We start from the raw sequence: 17,680 nt of genomic DNA on the forward strand, positions 1-17,680 counted from the left end.
AATTAACTCTTTCAGTGCTCACATACAGACAGCATGTAACATATACTCACGGCACAGACATTAGTTCCAAGACAAACATAAAACACAAGTCTCGTCAGGGGATTCTGAAGCCATTGCTGGTTTATGTGGGTCTCCAGTCGCGGCTGCATCAGCCATGTGTAATGTAGGTATTTAGATAGTGGGATGGTAGTTTGAGAAGGAGTCTGACCTTGTGAGGGTACTGCTATTTTTCTATTAGAGGAATACTGGTTTCTTTCTTCTCTGGTTTATTTATTTCGCTACTAATTGAGAACAGAAGGGGGTTAGAGGCCAAAACAAAGCTGGTGCTGCTTGAGGCAGCTCGGGATGAATCTCTTCTAGTTCCCTTTCTCTTTTTGTTAGTGGAAAGTCATCTGAGGGGGAGCTGCCTCCACTGTTTGGTGGCGCCGTGGTCCGCCCTTACGAGGAAGGGCGCGTCCCATTCAGTCAGTTTTTGATTTACGCTGATTTAGCCAATGAAAACCCAGCTGTCATTTGGGGCAGATCCAGGTGAGGAGAGCCTTTTGCTGTACGTTCAAACAGGTCTGAGAGGCGTTTGGAAGTAACCCGATATTTTGCACTGCCGTGGCAAACCGCTACACCTTGAATATGTGAGAGTCCTATGTCTACACAAAGCTTTATATAATCATCTAAGAAGGCTTTATCTCGGTATGGTTGGATGGCTGCCTTACAAGACGAATTAACGTGTTCAAAGGCAAGTTGTCTGACTAAAGGGGTTCTGCTTCGGGGTCCTGAACAATTCTAGAGACTGTTTGCTTTAATCGGGAATTCTAAATTCTAAACAAGGTTCCTGTGGTCCTTGTCGGAGCTTGTGTAGCTCCTGGGTCTTTGCGGTGGTCTTGCAATGCAATAGCGTTAACCTGCTGGTATGCTAGTGAATTATAAGCCAACTGATTTTGAACTGCAGCATAAGCTCCTTGCCCAGTAAGCATACATAAGCAGAGTCGATTCCAAGCTGAGCATTCCTACAGTTTTCAGCCTGAGCCTTTGCTTTATCCTCATATCCGGACTTCCATAACAAATATTCTTCTCCTGACAGAGAGATCTTTGCAAACATTTGCAGGGGGAGAATATGATCAGAAAGGGACTCCACTAATCTCAGTGTAAATGGGGCAATAGGGCCATATTGAGAAGTAGCTTGTTTTAATTCTTTCATAATTTTTAGTGGCACAGGCTGATGCATTTGTATAAGATTTCCCTGTCCGTCAGTCTGCTCTATTATTGGGAAAGAGAAATATTGTAGCATTTCATCATCTGTCTCCTACATTTTGGCTACAGTCTGTTGTATCGGGGAGAAAGCTCTTGGAGCAGGGGAAGGAGTGGTTAGGACAGTTGAAGGAGGAAGACAATTGACTGCCATTCCTTGCAATTCTACGCTACAATGGCTCTGTTTTTTTCCGTAGGAGCTCTTGGTGAGTTTCCTGCAGAACCAGTTTCCCTGGTTGAGGTGATTGTGAAAGGGGACTTTCTTTAGAGGAGTAATGAAAAAAAATCTTGTCGTTTTTGAATTCATCTCTGAGGAAGGCTTATGTTTGGATTCTATGTTTTCTTTCTGGAATTTTGGACAGAGGTCTACTTTCCGAAGTTTGTGGTTGGGATTGAAACAGTCCCTTATCACTTTAATCCTCTCTTCCACTTATTTACTTTTTCAGGTACATGTAGAAACAATTTTTGACAATTGTTTTTTGATATTTTAGGACTCAGATTTTCCTTTCCTCTGTTGTCCCTCCCACAAGGCACCAAATAGTCTGATTTACATTATGCCAGTACTTTCATGCAATGCCTATTTCCATATTCTTCATGTAGCAATGGAAGACACATATCACACTATACAATAGAAATCTCATAAAGGAAATAAGGTGGAAGATGGCACACTTTGACATACCTCACACTCCACCAGTTCCTTCTCTGGCTGTTTCCATCATGAGTTCCTGCTGGGTATCTTGGAGATTTGCTTTGCTCATAATGGTTTAGTCCTTCACAGTTGATCATTGTATAATACTTCTCTTTACAGTATACAGTGATTTGCTGGTTCTGCTCACTTCACTTTGAAAGAGTTCATATAAATCATTCCAGGTTTTTCTGAACTCATCCTGTTCCTCATATCTTATGGCACAATAGTGTTCCATTACAACTTATTCATCCATTCCCCAAGTAACAGACATCCCCTCAGTTTCAGATACTTAGTCACTACAAAAAGAATTCATCCTTCTATAGAGCTGAAATCCTCCAACCACCTTGGTCTTATTTTTGTTGTCTAGAGCTTAAACAAATCAAGCCCCATTTCTTCTCCATGTTGATGTTGTTGAGTCATTTCAGGTGATGCTTCATGACCCAATTAAGGGTTTTCATGGCAATGATACTGGAGGGGTTTGCCATTTCCTTCTCTAATTCATTTTACAGATGAGGAAACTGAGACCAACAGGGGTAAGTGGCTTGCCAAAGGTCACACAGATAGTGTCTGAGACTGGATATGTGCTCAGGTTTTCCTAACTGGAACACTTACACTGATTCACAGTGTTTTCGAATTTGAAGATCTTCTCATTCAACCTAGTCATGTTATAGCAGAAGGAACTGAAGGCTCAGGGAGGTCAAAGGATAAGACACCAAGAACTAAGAGAGACTTTAAAGATCACAGGTCCAGCTCCCACATTTTACATATTAAGAAACTAAGGCCCAGAAAGGTAAAAAAAAAATGCTTTGTTCAAAGTTTATATAGAGTGTGAGGTCTGGAGTCAGGAGGACCTGGGTTCAAATGAGACCTCAGACATTTTCTAGCTATGTTATCCTGAACATGTGACTTCACTTCAGTTGCCTCACTCTTGCTGCTCTTCTGTCTCAGAACTAATACTAAGACAAAAGGTAAAGGGTTTTTTGTTGTTTTTTTTTTGGGGGGGGTTGTCATATAGCTAGTAGAAATGTAAGATTCGACTGTAGCTTTCTGACTTGAGGTCCAGTGCTCTTTCTACTGTATCATAATGTGCTAGAATGTTCCTGTCTTCTCCTGGCCAAGCCAAGCTGACAAGAACTCTGGACAAAGACTGATGTGGTAGCTAATGCTTTAGTGCAAAACAATATATAAGGACTCGCACGAACTCCTCTCAGAGTCAGAATGAGCACGATTAGGCAAACTGCTATAAGACTTTCTGCTACTTGGGCAAATGGGATGAATTTTGAGCATAATTAATTTTTTTTATTTAATGTATTTTTCTGTCTTTATTTTTCTGGGTTGCCAGGCATGTGTACCTGAACTCACATGTGTGGAGTTTGCATAAAATGAGGTTCTACTGTAAAAGGAAAAAAAACACCTGACATTATATGCAATGTTCCAATTAATCAAAAAGTATTGTGTCTACTTTATGTGGGGCACTATGCAAGAACTGAAAATAGAAAGAGAAGGAAAAATTGCTTTTTAGGGATCTTACATTCTAAAAGGGAAGGGGAGAAAACAACATGTACAAAGAAAAAATATATATGCATGTATATAATACAAAGAAACACAATAGTTACAAGGTAACCTTAGGGGTCATGGCATTAATAGCTAGAATGCTAATAATAAAGCAGAACTTGAAGATCAGACATTCTTAGAGGCAGAGAGGACATGGGAAGCATTCTGGGTATTGGGGAGGACAGCAAAAGCTCAAAACAAAGAGTTGAATCAAGGTGTGTGAGGACTGGTGAGTGGGTAGCTACACCATCGAGTGTGGAGGAAGGAAAGCTGTAGAAGGAACCCAGAGAGACAGGAAGGGGCCAGGCTGTGGTGAGCTCTTTCCCATCTCTGCCCACAGTTGTCTGGGAAATGTCTTTTCGAATCCTTTCTTTGGGGCCAAGATGGTTCTTAGTACTTTGGCAAAACTCACCCCCCACACACACAGTTTTGTGGTTACTTTCTCTATATTGTTGAAGTCATGATCTATCATTTTACTTGACTTCATTTTGTATCAGTTCACATAAATTTCTTCATGCTTTTGTGTATTCATCCTGGTTGGCAGGTGAAAACTAGTTTGCCTAATATAACCTCAGACCTCCAGGATGCTAATAAACCCAGAAACTGGACATGAGCCCTTTTTGGCCTCTTGCTGGAGTGGAACCATTACGGTCAAGTTCCCTAGTTCCCTATTTCCTTGCTACTCGTTCTTACCTCCTTTCTGTCTTTTTTTTTCCTGTCTTTTTGATCTATAATTTTCTTTGTTTTTGCTCTTTCTGGTTTTATCCATCTTATCTGTAGCAAAAAGAAGCTTATCAGGACTCCTTTCTTTACAAATTTTCTAAATAGTTTGTTCAATATCGGAATTAGTTAATATTTAAATATTGGCAGAATTCTCTTATAAATTCATCTGACAGCCAGTTCAATTTTTCTTTCTAAAATAAGTGTTTAGATAATCTTTTTCCTCCTCTCTTAGTCTAGGCAGTTTATATTTTTTGTAAGGTTTCTTCCATCATTTCATTTCAATTGGTAAATCTGTTGGCATGTAATTCAGCATGATAATTCCCCAAAATTGCTTTAACTTCATTTTCATTCATACTAATTTACCTATTTCATTTTTGATGCTGGTGATTTGGTTTCTTCTCCTTTTCTCAATCATATTAAACAATGGTTTATCTGGCAGAAAATAGGTATAAAGCCATATCTTAACCTATTTACCAAGATAAAGTTAAAATGGGTACTTGACCTGGGCCTAATGGGAATTAGAAGGACCTGGAACACATTAGCTTTCAGATTTATGGATAGGAAACAATTATGTATAAATAAAAGATAAAGTCGTAACATATAAAATAGATAATTTTGCACAGACCTCTGTGATGTGACGAGCACTACTGCTGAGGAGGGACACATTGGGAATATGCAGAAGAGATGGGTGATATTTCTTGCTTTTCATGATGCATCTTTCCATATGTTAAAGACTTATTGGGTAATAAGAAACTTAAGATACTGGAATTGATATCAATGTGTACAAGGTCCTTTTGCAACAAACTTGGTCATGACTTAATCCAAGTATTTGACAATTGGAGCTGTTAAGTGTGACTGTACTATCACTGTGACAGAGTATGGACTTTTCAGAGGGTCTTAACCGTGATGTACCTTAGTTTCTGAAAAAAAAAATAAATTAAAAGGTTTTTGTAAAAATAAAACTTATGTAACCAAGATAAGAAGAAACATAAAAAATTCGAGGGGCGGGGGAGTTTTGTAGATGATTTCTTGTATAAATGCCTTACATATCTAAAATATAGCAAGGATTTCATCAAATTTATAAGAATGCAAACCATTCCCCAATTGATAAATGGTCAAAAGATATGGACAGAGAGTTTTTGGATCAAGAAATAAAAGCTATATGTAGCCATATGAAAAAATTATCTAAATCATTACCAATTAGAGAAATACAAATTAAAACAACTTGGTTTTCTTTTCCCTTTAAACCATTACCTTCCTTACCTTCTGTCTTAGAATAAGCACTAAGTCTCAATTTCAAGGCAGAAGAATGATAAGAACTAGGCAATGGGGGTTAAGTGTCTTGCCCAGTGTCACACATCCAGGAACTGTCTGAGGTCAGGTTTGATCCCAGGTCTTTCCAACTCTAGCCCCTGATACTCTATCCACCATGATACCTACCTGCCTCAACTTCAGTTTTCTGAGTAAAGTCAAACTCTTTTGATAAGAAGGATGGGCAAGAGTTTAATATTGTTGCTGATATTGTTAAAAGACAGAATGCAGCCCAATTTGGGGTACACCTACAAAGGAAATTCTGTTTGCTTTCATAGAGAAGGAATATCACCTGGAGGGAATGAGAGGGAGAAACTATCAATAGGAGTAGAAGGGAACAGCACTGGGAGACTGAGAATCCAAGTGTTTCCCTTTTCTGTTTTACCCAGAGCTTGGTATTGCCCAGAAAAAACCAGCATTGAGCCTGGAGGGTTTCCTCTACATTATAGGTCGGGAAATTAAGGTCCATAGAGAATAATGAATTTCTTCTAGAGTTACCTAGTACAGTTATACAACATATTTGTGACAAGATCAAGACTAATAATTCTTCTGTGGTCACTAAAGGATGATGAGAAAACCTCAAGGGCTGTGGGCTGGGAGAGGGATCCTAGAGCTGACAATTCAGGAACCTATATTCTGGCTTAATTCTCTCCTGGACCCACTGAGGGTTTGTTTTCCCATCTCATTCCTGAGGTCACCTACATCATGAAACCCAGGACAGGCCGTGTAACCAGTGGGATAGATTTGTAGACCTGCTGGCATTACTGAATAGTGGTCTACTTTCCCACCACCAACCCTCCCTGTCTTTCCCCCTGTTGACCTTACTAGAAACAGGTGAAACAAGGCTTTGTACCAAGGGTTAGCCCTCAGCTGGGGATTTATTACTCCTGTCCTTCCAGGCTATAAATCAGAGGAGAGGAGGATCCCAACTAGAATTCAGTAGTATATAAAAGCAAAGGGAGCCTTGGAAAAGAACAAGCAGCCTCGATCCCAGGCCAGACAGACAGATAGACCAGGATGGATTGCTGGGAGCTCCTGCTGGTAGCCTGGATCACTTGCTTCTTCAGTCTGCCCAGTGATGGCTTACAAAGGTAACACCAAGGCCAAGAAGGGGTTAAGGGGAGTCTGAGCTGACTAACAGTGTGGGAAATAATGTGACCAAAGAACCTTGGGGAGGAGAGGGCTTTTCATATGATCATCAGGAGGAAAGCAACATCTGTGGATCAATAAGCAGGGGCAAGGGGTTCTCTGTCTAGGTATAGGCAACAGGGCAGTAAGCCAATAGAAGGAGCAGCAAGTACCTAAGACTATAGATCAGTGGTTCCCAAACTTCTTTGGCCTACTTCTCCCTTTCCAGAAAAAATATTACTTAGCCCCCTGGAAATTAATTTTTTTTTTAATTTTCAATAGCAATTAATAGGAAAGACAAATGCACCTGTGGCCATCACTGCTTTCCTGGATCACTGCAGCACCCAACAGGGGGCAGTAGTGCCCACTTTGGGAATCACTGCAATAGATGATGATAAGCAGAGAAAAATCGGTCTAGGGGTACCTGTTGACTGTGTCAGCTTTCCTCTTCCCTCAAAAACCTGTAATGACTTCCTGTTACAGATGGGGAAAATGAGACCCATAAAGAATAACTAATTTCCCCCGTAGTAACTTAGTACAGTTTTACACCATTCTTGCCTGCAAAACTGACAAAATCAGGCCTTGTGATTCTTGTGTGGCCAATACCCACAAGGAAGAAGGCGGGGATTTGGGGAGAGGGAGCCATTTGGAAGGAGGAAACCATTTGTGGAGACAGAACCATTTTGAGAGACAGAGTACAACCAACCTTCAATAATTCCTTCAGCCACAATGATCAGAATTGTAGCTTCTGTCAATCAGCTAGTAACTATTTTCAGATGCAATTCAATAAACATTTATTTAGTAGCTACTGTATACCAGGCACTGTGCTGAGCTGGAGAGTTAGAAGGAATTGTCTTGTCTGAGTGAAGAATGTAGTTCACATAATGAGGAGATGATGTGCAAACAAATAGGTATTTATATAAACCATAGAGAGAGAATGTAAACAACATGGATAGAAGATAGTTTCCATGGAAAACCACTAACAGAGGAGGAGATTGTAAAAGGTCTTTTGCAGAAGGTGCGATTTGTGTTGAATCCTGAAGAAGTAATGCAGGAGTTGGGTAGCTAGGGTAGTACAGTGGATAGAAAGCCAGGCCTAGAGTAAGGAGGACCTGGGCTCAAATTTGGTCCAAGAGACTTCCTAGCTATGTGACCCTGGGCAAGTCACTTAACCCCAATTGCTTAGCCCTAACCACTCCTCTGCCTTGAAACCAATGCTTAGTATTGATTCTAAAGCAGAAGATAAGGGTTTATCTAATAAAACAAACAAACAAAAATTTGCAATTACATGTAATTTGTAAAAAAAAAATTTAATATACGACTTGGGGAAAGACAAATAAATAAAAAAATTTTTAAAGAAAATAAGGGTTTAAAAAATACATAAATTGCCTAATAAAGAGTGAAGCATTAGAATGAGAGAAATAGGATTGAGAACCAGGGAAAATGAAGACTTGCCCCTCATGAAACCATTCTAGCAAGAGGCTGAAAAGGATCATTGCTCAATTTCTGCATCTCTCAGCATCCGGGGACCTGAGCTGTACCATGAAAACTTGTTTTCATAGATAGGCAGAAACCAAGAAGTGAAGGGGAAGTAGGGAAATTTTCCAGGCATGGGGAAATGGCCAATGTAAGATATGAGGTCCAGAGATGGAGTATCTTATGTGAGGGACACAGAGAAGACAAGTGTCAGGAAATCATAGAGAGTATGGAGAGGAGAAATGGGAAGACTGGAAAGATGGGGAGGGGCCAGGTCAGGAAGGACTTTGAAAGCCAAGCAGAGGAATTAATATTTCATTAATTTCTCTAGTATAAGCACTTTATGTCTTGTTTCACAACATGCAGAACAGAGAAATATGTATTATATGATAATATATGTACAACCTGTATCATATGACCTGCCTCCTTGGGGAAGGGGGGGATGAGAGAGAGGGGGAAAATGAGACACAGGTTTTTGACATAGCTAATATAGGAATTTGTTTCTCTTAGATAAGGATATTTTTTATAATTAAAGGTGTTATATATTAAAAATAAATGCTAACTCAAAAAATTTTATTGTGCATATAACGATAAGGCCTTCTAGAATTTATTTAGTAGAGAGGGTGACATAAAGGGCATTTAAGTGGCACAGTAGATAAAGAAATGGACTTGGAATCAGGAAGACTCAACTACTTATGTTCAAATCTAGGTTCAGACATATGCTAGCTGTGTGGCCCTGGGCAAATAATTTAACCCGATTTGTCTCACTTCTGTCATCTATCAAATAAGTTGGAGAAGGAAATGGCAAACCACTCTAGTATCTTTGCCAAGAAACCAGAGAATGGGGTCACAAAAAGTCCAAAAGGACTGAAACATCCAAAATAAGAAGGGTGACATGCTTTTGAAAAATCACTTTGATAGTTGAGTGGAGGATGAATGGAGGCGAGAGAGACTTGAGGCAGGGGGATCATGAAGAAGGCTATTAAAGTAGAGGTTAGGAGAGCTTATACCAGAGTGATGGCTATATGACTGAAGAAAAAAGGTGGCATATAGGAGACATTCTGGAAATTTCACAAGAAGACTTGCAGGACATTGACTATAGTAGAGAGTCCAGAGGTGGAATATCTCATGTCAGGTACATTGACTATAGTAGAGAGCAAGAAAGGAATTGAGAATGTCACTGAGGTTGGAAGTCTGAGTGAATTGGAAGCAAGTGGTGCTTTGAACAGTAATAGGGAAGTTTGGAAAAGGGAGAGCCTAGATGAATGGGAAAGCTAATGGATTCTCTTTTGGACATGTTGAGATCTATGGAACATCCAGGAGAAGATGACCAATATGCAAGATGGACAAGTGATCCTGGAGATCAGGAGAAATGTTCAAGCTGGAAGAAAAGATGAGAATCATCTGCATAGAGATGATATTTAAAACAATAGGAAGTGGTATATAAAGGTAGATGGTATATAAAGAGAAAAGGGTCCAGGACAGAACCTTGAGAAACATCCACCATTTGTAGGTACAACAATGGATGAAGATATAGTACAGGACACTAGGAGAAAGGTCACGCAGTCAGGAGGAGATGCAGAGAGAGTAGTGACATGAAAAGCTAAAGAAGAGAGACTATCTAGGAGAAGAGATAAACAGGGTTGTGTTAACACTGTGTTCGATGTTGTAGATAAAAAAATGAAAATAAAATCACTCCATCCTTTAAGAAGTTGAAATTCAACCAGGAAGGGAGGTTAATAATTTACTAATTTATTTAAAAAATTAACAAAAAAGCCCCCCCCATTAACGAACCTTATCTTCCATCTTAGAATCGCTGTTAAGTCATTCATTGTTGATCACTTTACTTTATTGCTGTATAATGTTCTCCTGATTCTGCTCACTTCACATTTTTAAAAACTCTTTTCCTCCATCTTAGGATCAATACAAAGTATCAGTCCCAAGGCAAAAAGAGGGGTCAGGGCTAGAAAATAGCGGTTAAGTGACTTGCCCAGGGTCACATACCTAGGAAGTATCTGAGTTCAGATGTTAACCCAGGAACTCCTCTCTCCAAACCTGGCTCTCTATTCACTGAGCTGCCCCAACTGACCCTTCAATATAATTTTTTAATTATAATTCAAGGTGAGGAGTGAAAGCAACAAAGGAAAGACCACAATGCTTTGGGAAGATTGGAGGAATGAAAAACTAACATGGGGGCAGGGAGAGTGGTTTGGGAAAAGTTTCATGGAAATGGTGGAACTGCTGTCGTTTTTTAAATTAAGTATTATATTTCCCAGTTGTCATTGTATCGTTTCACTCATGTTCTGCTCTTTGTGGCTTCATTTGGGGTTTTCTCGGAAAAGATAATGGAGCATTTGGCCATTTCCTTCTTAAGCACATTTAACAGATAAGGAAACTGAAGCAAACAGGGTAACATGACTTGACCAGGGTCACAAAGCTATTAAGTGTCTGAAGCTGGATTTGAACTCAAGTGTTTCTGACTCCAGAGTTGACAATTCTATTCTCAGTGCCACCTGGCTATCTATTATGTAGTACAGACAGGAAAATCTACAGGCATTTAAAGAAAGGCAAGAACACTGAGAAGAAAAGTAGGCTGGGAAAAGGCTTCACAGAAGAGCCAGAAAGTGGCAGATCCTTGAAGGCTAGGCAGACTTTCAGAAGGCAGAGAAAAGAAAGGAGCATGCTGAATTCTAGGTAAGAGAAATGTCATGAGTAAATCATGCAGGCTCCTTAGAGCTAATGGTTAATTTTCAAGGGGAGCATCTCCACCTCTGAAATTGGCAAAAGTACAAATCAGACTTCAATTTCTTATTTTGTTGATTGTCTAAATTTAAGAAAGTGATAGAGAAAATGTTAATAATGCAGATTAAGCTTAAAATGGTGTCTTCTGCACATTCCTCCCCTGGAGAGCCAGTTGCTAACCATTTACCAACACATCTCTGTGTGAATGTATGTTTGGGTTGAGGGTATTTGGGGTTAGGATGACAATTTGGGAGCTTTCAGCAATATGGATCATCTTCACAGAGGAAGACTGTGCTGGGAAAGAGGAAAGCCCATAATAATACAACTTAGGACAGAGATGAGTTCTTGCATCATGCTCCTGGGGGAAGGGATGGCCCTGGGACAGTTGCTAGTGTGACTGGTAAAGTGGAAAGAGGGTTTGAATCTTATCTCAGATGTGACCTTGGGCAAATCTCCTAACCTCAGTTTCCCTACCTCTAAAATGGAAGGCTGGGCTGGATGACCTCCAATACCCCTTTGAGCTAGAGCTCTCCTTGGTCATCAAGAATGCATCTTGGCTTGAGCATAGTAGTCAGGGCAGCAACACTGAGGTGGACAGAGAGGGGCAAAAATCCTTCAGGGGTCTCAGCAATAGGACTGCTGACTCTTCTCCACAAGACTCCTCCATCATCTTCTTCCCTCAATACTCACCTTGGTGTGTCAGTTTTATGCTGGGCTGCTGTGTCTCTGCTGCCACCTACTGTTTCCATGGAGCATCACCTCATTCTTAGCTCCCTAAGTCTGGTGATGGCAAACCTATGACACGTGTGTCTGACACACATAGCCGTTTTCGATGACACGCGGCTGCATGTGGCCACATACAGAGAAGTGTGAGGCTGCATGCTAAGGATGAAACATTTGCTGTAATGTAATGTAGACACTCTGTGCACTAGAGATGACAATTCTACCTATATTAATTTACCTATTTTGGTTTATTAAATACAGTTAAATATTACAATTATGCATTTCTGTTATTTAAACTATAAATATTGTGAAATTTTGTTTTTTTCTCAAAGTGACACACCACCTGAGTTATGCTCGGTTTTTTGGTGAATTTTGACATACGAAGCTCAAAAGGTTGCCCATCACTGCTCTAGTCAATACCCCATCCCTGCTCCCTTCCCCAGCAGCCCTTTAGACCTTTGCCTGAGCTGCTCCCTTGCACAATGGATGGAATGCTGACCCTGCAGGCAGGAAGGCTTCAAATCTGTCCTCAAACATCTACTAGCTATGTGACCGTAGACAAGTCACTTTAAGTCTCTTGGCCTCAGTTTCCTCTTCTGTCAAATGACCTGGAGAAGGAAATGGCAAATGACTCCAGTATCTTTGCCAAGAAAAGCCCAAATGGAGTCACAAAGAGTCAGACGTGACTGATTGACTACATAACAACTGGTTTCCTTAGGACTCCAGGAAATCCCTGAATCTCAGAGTTGGAAGGAAGCTTTCCTGACTTCTAATTCAAAGCTCTCCTTTAGCATGATCTCGTCTTGTTTCCAGTCCCTCTGCCCAGCCGCTATCATTTGTCTAAGAGATCAGTAAGGACATTCTGCCCATGCTGGGGGCAGATGGAAATTCTGTGGCCGTGTCAGTGATAAGAATAAGTCAGCCTCTCTGGTTTCCTTAAGTCTCCTAGTGCTGAGTATGTATTTTCTACAAAAAAGAATAAATTATGGGAAGGCAGATTTAGAAAGAATCTTACCCATAACTAGTCCAAACCCCTCATTTTATGTATGAGGAAACTGAGGCCCAGGAAGAGTATGACTGATCATATGGATATTCCGAATTCAGATCTCTTTCTCTCCCACTCTCCTTACTGGTATTATTTTATTTTGGCATCTTGGAGAGGGCAAGAGGGATAGATTCATAAAACTTTTCTGAAGAATTCCTTTAATTTTTTTAAGGTTAATTATATAATCAATGTGCTTAATTATATATGGCAGAATTGTTGTGTATGATATATTTAATGAATATAATTACTTTTAGTTAATTAAAGTGATGCTTTTGAACAAATCATCACACACTCTATTTCAGAGCAAGTCTTCCCTTTTAACAATGAAAATATGATATAGAAATCTTGCCAATAATAATAATCAATATTTCCATGTGCTTTAAGATTTCATAGGGGGGACAGCTGGGTGGTTCAGTGGATTAAGAACCAGGCCTAGAGATGGGAGAGCCTGGGTTCAAATATGAGCTTAGACATGTCATAGCTGTGTGACCTTGGGCAAGTCATTTAACCCTCATTGCCTAGCCCTTACTGTTCTTCTGTCTTAGAACCAATGCACAGTATTGATTCTAAGACAGAAAATGAGTTTTGAATTTTAAAAAATAGATTTCAAAGTACTTTTGCTATGTTGTCTCACTTAATTCACACAATCTTGTGAAGTATATATTATTATTATCCCCATTTTATGGACAAGAAGAAGTTAAATGACTTGTCCCGGATCACAAAACTGGTAAGTGTCTATGGCAGGCTTTAAGTTCAAATCTCCCTGACTTAAAGTCTAGCACTATCCTTTAGAACCTCTAACTGGCCCCAAATGTCTACAGTACTCAGCCTATTAGCCACTCATAACTCTGTCATTATGTATGGAAGAGTTATGTTTTGTTACCTTGTGAAGAAGTTGCAGAGGTATATATGTGTATGCAGAGGGGGTCGGGGCATTGCAGTTTTCATCTAAATGCAGAAAATAAGCTGGGGGAATTAAGGTTAAGTGAAAGAAAAAGTCCTTGAGCAAGTAGGAGCAAAGGAAGCTTTTAGACCAGTGGTGCCAAACTCCAGGATAAATGGATCCCTCTGAGTCACATATTGACTTGGAAAATCCCAAGGCTTCTTCATGTTTCATTATGTTTTTATTTATATTGTTAAACATTTCACAATTACATTTTAATCTGGTTCAGGTAAAACTTACCATGATACCTCTGTCCTAGAATTTCTCTGGTGGTCTTAGAAATAGCCCCAGCTTTCTACTGCCTGGTCTGAGAAATTGGGGTAGTCTTAATTGGGGGGGCAATAGAATGAGTGAAATAATCTGAAGGGATTGAGTAAGGGACCCTGGGAAATTCTAATGTGCTTGTCTTGTCTTTCCTCTATTCCCGGTCAGGATTCCCCTCAAGAAAATGATCTCAGCCAAAGACAGATTGAAGTTGAATCGCAATCTCTTGGGGAAGATAAACAAAGACGAGAACTTCTTGCACAATAAAATATTCTCTGTTGTTCTCACCAATTATGAGGATGTAAGCTCTCCACTAGTGATCCCCACCCCTTCCTCCCCAAAGCTCCCCAGGGCACAAATTCAGCTAGAATTTCTAGCAGATATGAAACAAGGGTTTTAAATAGTTTTTTTTCAATGTTTTTATCAGTTAAATGAGAGCACTAGAGGAAAAAATAGAAAAGAAATAAGAGCTATGAAAGAAAGAATTAGAAAGGGAATCAAGGCATGGCAAATGGAATACAAAACTTTTCCCAAGCAACAAACTCCTTTTGAAAATTAGGCTGGACCAAAAAGAAGCCAGTGATTCCATGAGTCAAAAAATGAAATAAAGCTAAATGACCTTAAAAATAGATGAAAATCTAAGGTATCTCATGGCAAAAATGACTAAATGGGAAAATAGATCAAGGAGAAAAAAATATAAGAAACCGTGGACTACCTATGGAACACCATTAAAAAAAGAGCCTAGATATATTTCAAGAAATCTTAAAAGAAAGTACCCAGAATACTTAGAATCAGAGGCCAAAATGGAAATAGAACACACTGGTCACTTTTTGAAAGAAACTCCCACATGAATTCTTCTAGGAATGTTATAACCAACATTCAGAGCTTCTAGATCAAAGAAAAAAAAAACACTGCAAGGCACAAAAAAAGTAAAAATAATAATAGTAAAAATGTCTTTACAATACTTTCAGGTTTATAAAATGTTTTTATTTATAGTAGTAGTATATGGTTCAAGAAGGTATCATCCCCATTTTATAGATAAGCAATTTGAGGCTCAGCAAAGTTAGGTGAGTTGCCCAAGGCCACACAGTTTTTGAGAGCTGGGATTAAAAAAGCAGACCAGTCCCTCACACCTTCCAGGACACTGTTCTGCATCTCAGAACATGAGGATCCCTTAAGAGATCATTTTGTTTAATCTGCTCATTTTATAGATGAGAAACTGAAGTCCAAGGGAGTGAGGAGATTTACCTTCAGTCCATCTCTCCTTTTTTCATGCCTACAGACCCAGTATTATGGTGAGATCAGTATTGGCAGTCCACCCCAAAAGTTCAAAGTCGTTTTTGACACTGGCTCTTCTGACTTCTGGGTGCCCTCCATCCTTTGTAGCCCATTCAACAAAGTGTGTGGTATGTATTATTAGGGTCAGGAGAGTGGGAGAAGTATATCTGTAAATAGGAATCTCTAACTGACAAGAACTGGAGTTCTAAGGGGAAGTTTCTCTGTCAACCTAACTTCAGTCAGGCTGACAGCCTTGGCTAAGGACTCGAGGGAGAGAGCTGGATATTGGGGTTTCTCACAAATGGTCCAGGTCACTTCCTTGATGGCTTCAGGATATCAGGAACCAACTCCTTGCACAACCAATAATCCAAGAGGTACCAGGTAGGGAAAAATGCCTGCAAACTGTCCACCAGAAAACAGACACTATCCACTACTAAGGGTTGTCTTGAGAGATGTTGTCTTCAAGTTTCTTCAGTCCCAAAGATCCCAAGCTCATGGAGTCACTGCTGGCTGGACCTCTGCTTCAAACCCCTCACACACCAGCACTGACAGTTTTTTTTCTCTCCTCCCTCTTCTCCTGCATTCCATTCAGAATGTCCATGGCTGACAGCCAAAGTTTTGCCCTTTACTTAGCCTGCCTGCTAAATCTGCTCTCCTACTTTTAAAGTCTGTTTCCTATTACAGGTAAGATCCTAGCTCCTGGGTACCAAGGTCCAGGCTCTCCTGTTTTGGAGGCTGAACTTTGTGCTTGGCCCCAAACCATCCTAAATCTAAGTCATTTCTCCTCCTCTCATCCACCCATCCATCCTTTCAATAGGGGTAGGGATAATTCTCACTTTCTAAATAGTGGGAGGAAAAACCCAGAATGCTCAGAATTATGTACAGAACCCAGGAGTCCTCACTCCAAGCTCCTTGTTCTTTTATCCAGAAAAAAATAAATCATAATAAGGGGGGAGGAATATGAAATCAAATCTGATCCCCTAAAGAAGCACTGAGACCCTGGCCACCAAAAGGATACATCTAGGTCTTCCTCAGACTGGGACAAGACCAAATTCCTAAGTCTCTCCTCATTCCCACCCTGACTTTGCCTCATGTCCCCATGCTTGTATCCTCTATTCTCATCACTTAAGCCCTATGGCTTTTTTTTAACACTTGCCTTCCATTTTACAATCAATTTTATGTATTGGTCCCAAGGTAGAAGTGAGGTAAGGGCTTGGCAATATGGGTTAACTGACTTGCCCAGGGTCACACAGCTAGGAAGCCCCATGGCTTTTAATAACCCAGCCAAGGACTAGGTCCCTCTCATTCCCTACATTTCATTGCCATCTCTGTCCCTTAGCCCTCTCTCACTGACACTTAGACTTGCTCCAACCTTGGCATTTAACCTCCATTCAAGGAGCTCTCATGACTCCTAGCAATTAGATCTCCATCAGTATCATTTTAGGATCTGCCACAGGTCCTTAGCCCCTATCTCTGACAATCTGTCAATCAACGAGTATTTCTCCAGAGTATATTGTGTACTTCCTGTCTCCACCCCCACCCCAAGACTAGAGATGCTTAAAGCTGATTCATTTAAATGGGGGAACAAAGCTCAGGAGGAATCCTAAACAGAGAACCCGAGGCTTACCTAGGGTAAGGCGAGTGGGTCTTAAGCATAACTGAGAGTCCATTTAATCTTCAGCAATTTGTAAACACCAGCTAACTGCTTTGGTTAAAATAGAAAGCTAACAGATGATAGAGGAGCCCAACTATCCAGGTCCACCCAGGAAGTACCCAGAATGAGCTCTACTACCCCAGAATCTCTGTGTTGCTAATGGGGATAATGTCAGGGTTTATGTCCCAAATGATAGTCACCCTTCCTGTGGTTTGCAGCAGGCTTTGGGTTGCAGTATGTGAAAAAACAACAACAAAAACTGAAACCTAGTTAAGGGCCTGACAGAGTGGGGGGTGGAGGGGGTGGGGAGCATAGCAGATAATCAGTCATTTTTTACATTTTTAAAGGTTTTATTGAGGGATAAAGACTGACCTGGGATTTCACTGAGATAGGTACTCCCAGGTGAAGAAACCCCCTCAACAAGTACATGTAGGCACCTTCTCGGTGACTTGGGGTCTTAGCTAAGCACAGAGACAGTATGGGACTTGTCAAAGATCACCAAGAGAATCTGTGTTAAAGCCAAGTCTTCCTTGATTTGGACTCTTTCTGTTCAACCATGATGCCTTTAGCACATCCTTTTTTTTTTCTTTCCTAACCCTGACTTTCTGTCTCAGTAATGACTCTGAGACAGAAGGCCAAAGGCAAATGGGGTTAAATGACTTGCCCAGAGTCACACAACTAGGCACATTCCTAAAACTTTTAACCCTGCCCATCTCCCCTTCCAGCCAGTGATACCAGATAACAGAATCATAGGCTGTTAGCAGGATGTTAGAGAGCATCTGTTGGCCCCTTTCTGGACAGAGGAGGCCACTTGTTAGTGACAGAAAAGGGAGCCCAATCTCTTTCTGACCTCAGTGCATTCCTGCCTCTATTGCCCTGCCTGGTTTCCTCCTCTAACACCTGGGT

General features: G+C 40.5%; 1 protein-coding gene across 1 annotated transcript in view; it reads left to right on the forward strand.

Annotated features, from left to right (window-relative positions):
* The first annotated feature begins 6,538 nt into the window (after positions 1–6,538).
* The window catches only part of LOC123244828 (renin-like), a 33,041-nt gene continuing 21,899 nt past the window's right edge, over positions 6,539–17,680 (forward strand). Inside the window, exons 1-3 of the mRNA XM_044673450.1 lie at positions 6,539–6,612; positions 14,011–14,143; positions 15,125–15,248. Of these exons, the coding sequence (XP_044529385.1) occupies positions 6,539–6,612; positions 14,011–14,143; positions 15,125–15,248 (331 nt within the window). The remainder of the gene's footprint in view (positions 6,613–14,010; positions 14,144–15,124; positions 15,249–17,680) is intronic.

This window comes from Gracilinanus agilis, chromosome 4 (genome assembly GCF_016433145.1).
Source record: "Gracilinanus agilis isolate LMUSP501 chromosome 4, AgileGrace, whole genome shotgun sequence".
NCBI lineage: Eukaryota > Metazoa > Chordata > Mammalia > Didelphimorphia > Didelphidae > Gracilinanus > Gracilinanus agilis.